Source organism: Cotesia glomerata, unplaced genomic scaffold (assembly GCF_020080835.1).
Source record: "Cotesia glomerata isolate CgM1 unplaced genomic scaffold, MPM_Cglom_v2.3 scaffold_885, whole genome shotgun sequence".
NCBI classification, from domain to species: domain Eukaryota; kingdom Metazoa; phylum Arthropoda; class Insecta; order Hymenoptera; family Braconidae; genus Cotesia; species Cotesia glomerata.
In genome coordinates, this window is record NW_025404551.1 from 1 (window position 1) to 3,991 (window position 3,991).

Genomic DNA, 3,991 nt, shown 5'->3' on the forward strand with positions numbered 1-3,991 from the left:
ACTAGCTGTTACCCGCTCGCTCCTGGGTTGGGCACTTCATAGAATTAGGCTTTTTAGAGATCTAGACTTGAAATTTACTGGGAGTATTGTTTAGATTTGTACAGATTTCAAATTTCATCAGATTGGCCTCGTACCTTTTATCCCCTCAGTGATTATTCTTTTTTCTTACCTAATATCTTCAGCTTGTAAATTTTAATGTGCAACAAATCACTATGACATTCCAGTGGTTTTTTTCAAAAATGCAATAACATGACTGAAACGAAGAAAAAAAAAAATTTCGGAAATGATCATTGAAAGTTTCCAGTTAAAGCAATTGCGCGTCTCATAAGTGAAATTGAAATTTGGCTAGCTTTAAATCTCGGCAAGTTGGCTGCATTTTTACCGCAACACTATTCCCTTTGAAGCTAAGGCAGTTCTTCATGCTCAGATAGTTATAATTCCAGTGCGCTCTGGCGGCCGTAAAATGTAAGTTGCCAGAATTACTTTTTTAACTGTAGTTGCGTATCTATAGGGAGGACATTCACTACAATATTATTTTTATTTTATCTAGTTCGTGGCATGTCACTTTTACATAAAAAAAAAAAAAAAAGTCAGGATCGAAAAATGTGAGCGCGCTATAGTATGTGTAAAGCTGATAAAATTTAATAATTTCAAGTAAATAAATTGTTATAAGTGAATATAAATTAATTAATACGGTAAAATAAATTATGAATTACTGTTATAATAAAAAAATTAGTGAAAAAAAGTACCGTAGAATTAAATTAAATTTCGCAACCTCAAAAAACCGTTCTGCTTACAGTAAACACATTCGGTAGTCTGGCGCTCCGTTTGCAACGGGATTTTTGAACGGAACTTGGCGCCAGATTCTACCGAATCTGTAGATTTAAATATGAACTTCAATTAACCAAAATAAACAAATACCGTGATAAAAGCAATTGCAATAAACATAAAAATTGTTCTTACATAAGGGAGAAATCTAGTCAATCTCGTGGTCAAAAGATGGTGCTTAACACGTTTATGATGAATTTAAAAGAGGCTAATTATTTTGATGTTACGAATAAACTCCAATTCATTAAATTAATAAATAAATGCTAAATTAATGAAAATATTGATTAAATTTTTTCTCAGGTATAAAAAAATAACTATCCGAGCACATGCATGAGAGTGTAAAAGTAAATATATGCAATTTCAAAAAAAGAAATTCTTGAATTATACCCGGGAAAAAAAGTTTAGATCTGCTCTGATCAAATTTGATCTGAGCAGATCAGATTTGATCTAAATTTAGATCTAAGTAGATATGGACAGATCTAATTTGATCTGCTTAGATCAAACCAGATCAAGTTTGATCAAAATGAAATTGAAAAGTAGATATGAGTAGATCTGTTCTGATCAAACTAGATCTGTTCAGATCAAATTATGTTAATCCAGATCAAGTTTGATCAAAATGAAATTAAAAAGTAGATATGAGTAGATCTGTTCTGATCAAACTAGATCTGTTCAGATCAAATTATACCAATCCAGATCAAGTTTGATCAAAATCAAATTAAAAATTAGATATAAATAGATCTGACGATCTATGCAGATCTAATTTAATCTGATTATTACGCGGGAAAAAAAATTTAGATATGATCAGATTAAGTTAGATCAAATCAGATCGAGCTTGATGGATATATGTAATCATAAAGGTGATATGGATAGATCTAATTAGATCTCTGTTAAGAGCAGATCTACTTAAGTACGACTTTTTATACTTTATGTTCTAATAAATAGCTCTTATAAATGCACTAACTTTGATCACGTTTTTTTTATTTAATACAAATTATGACCGGATGTGCATGAAGCCTAGTGTTGAGTAATTCATTTATTTGTAATTAATCATCAAAATTGTTGAAGATCAAGAATTTTCAATTTTCAAAAATTTATAACTCAGAAGCTATCAACTTACAGGAAATTTTATAAGAGTAATTTTGATTCTAAAATTGCCTAAAATATTTATTAAAAAAATTATCTGATCTCAAAAAAAATTATTTCTCAAATAATTGTTTAAACAAATTGCTATAAACAATAGATGGCCCGGGATTTCGCAAAAAAGACTGCGATATTCGGTTTCAGTGGGTCAAAATACATATAGTAATCATATTTTGTACACCGACCTCAGAATTTTACGAAAAGATAATACAGCGCTTACACTTTTATCCGAAGAGTAACTCAGTCAGGTACTTCTAGTAGCTGAATGGTACGCTCTAGGACTGACATGCAGGAGGACCCAGGTTCGAATCCCCAACATCGCAAATTGTTTTTCAACAATAATTTGACATTAAATCACGGAAAATTGATATAAAATACATAATTTCTAATTTGCAAGTAGAAATAAAATAAACTTTACTATTATTTTTATTTTATAAACTTTTTTATAAATTGATTCTTTTTCAATCGAACTTGATCTGAACAGATCAGATTTGATCTAATCAGGTCAAATTTGATCTGGCCAAAATTCTGATCTGCTCAGATCTGATGAATTTGATCTGATTTGATCAGAGCAGATCTAAACTTTTTTTCCCGGGTTAAGAAAAAAAATAGAACGAAACGTTGAACCACGATCGAATTGGTCTAAAAGGTTTCTATATTTGTCCATGTTTTCTTGAGAATTTTTTCAAAAGAATCACAGGGGGTATACATTTCGAAAAAATGTTTTTTTTTTGCTTAAAACTTAAAAAAAATAGGGATAAATCAAAGAAGATCAAAGAAGTATTTTTTTTTTCTTGAAAGTGCATTAAAAAACAAAAATTTAAAATAAAACGGGACCCCGATAGCTGTATTTTTCGCAAAGTTATAGCTATTTCAAAAAAAAATTGAATTTTGGAAAAAAATCAATATCTCGGGTGGTCAAAAAAATTTGAAAAACTTCATGAAGGTGTTCTTCGATGATATTGAAAACATATAAAATTTTCAAAAAAATTGTAGAGATTGACCAAGAAAAGTGGCCGATTTGGTATAAAATGACCTATATATAACTTTATAGCGTTGTATCAGGCCACATCAGTAACTATTAAGAAATAATAAAAAATTATATATGAGCATATCAAGCTATATCAAGTCTGACATAGACATATCAAATTAATAAGGCTTGATCTGGCCTGATATGGCCAATTTTAATATCAGGCCATATCAGGACTTTTTAAAAATTAAATATGGACATATCAGGCCAGATATGAATAAATCAAAAATTTTTATATGGCCTTATTAGCTCATATCAAGCTTGATCAGAATATTTTTTCACGAGAATTTTCATACCGAGAAGTAAAAAGATTTTATTTACGTCTGTTTGGGCGTCTGGTACAATCAACTCCAAACGGAAGATCACATTTTTCATGTTGTGGACTAAAATCATTGAAAACTAATCCATCGGGACACAATTTTTCCGTGAATTGACCATCTCTGCAGTCATAGTATTTGTCACACTGTTCGCGATCAGGGAAGTATCCATTAGACTCCAGGCATGGTGTTAGCGACTCAACGTTTTCATGATCATTTAAATCATCACGTTCATTGATCGGAACAACTATGTCACTGGTTAATTGAGAAGAAGCAACCCTCCGACGAATAAGTTCTATAGACTGTTGTTTTCTTGATAATGCACTGGCTATTCCTATAACCAAAAAAAAAATATTTTTATAGTAAACTAACTGTTACCTGCCTGCTCCGCTGGGCGCCTTACTTCGAAATTTCTGGTTTGATCCATTTAAACTTAAAAATCTCTTATGGGGCTTTGAAAACTGCGTCAAATGCCGTCAACAGCATAAAAATCGGTACATTCATTCAAAAGTTACAGCTGTTTGAAAATTCGAAAAAATTGTGTTTTATTAAACTGCTATTAGAATTTTGAGTTTGAAGAGCTTAAAATGACACAAAAATCATATTTTTGAGCTCGATGAGCTCAAAAACGTAATGTGTAATTTTGAGCGCTTAAGTAAAAAATGAGCGAAAAGTT

At 30.7% G+C, this 3,991-nt stretch overlaps 1 protein-coding gene across 1 annotated transcript; it reads right to left on the reverse strand.

Annotated features, from left to right (window-relative positions):
- Positions 1 to 3,319: 3,319 nt before the first annotated feature.
- Positions 3,320 to 3,742, reverse strand: LOC123274895 (the record flags this gene model as incomplete). Its single annotated transcript, XM_044742681.1, has 2 exons — positions 3,694 to 3,742; positions 3,320 to 3,649 (listed from the first exon to the last, which is right to left on the reverse strand). Coding segments are annotated over exons 1-2 (379 nt in total), but the record flags the coding sequence as incomplete, so codon positions are not given.
- Positions 3,743 to 3,991: the final 249 nt, after the last annotated feature.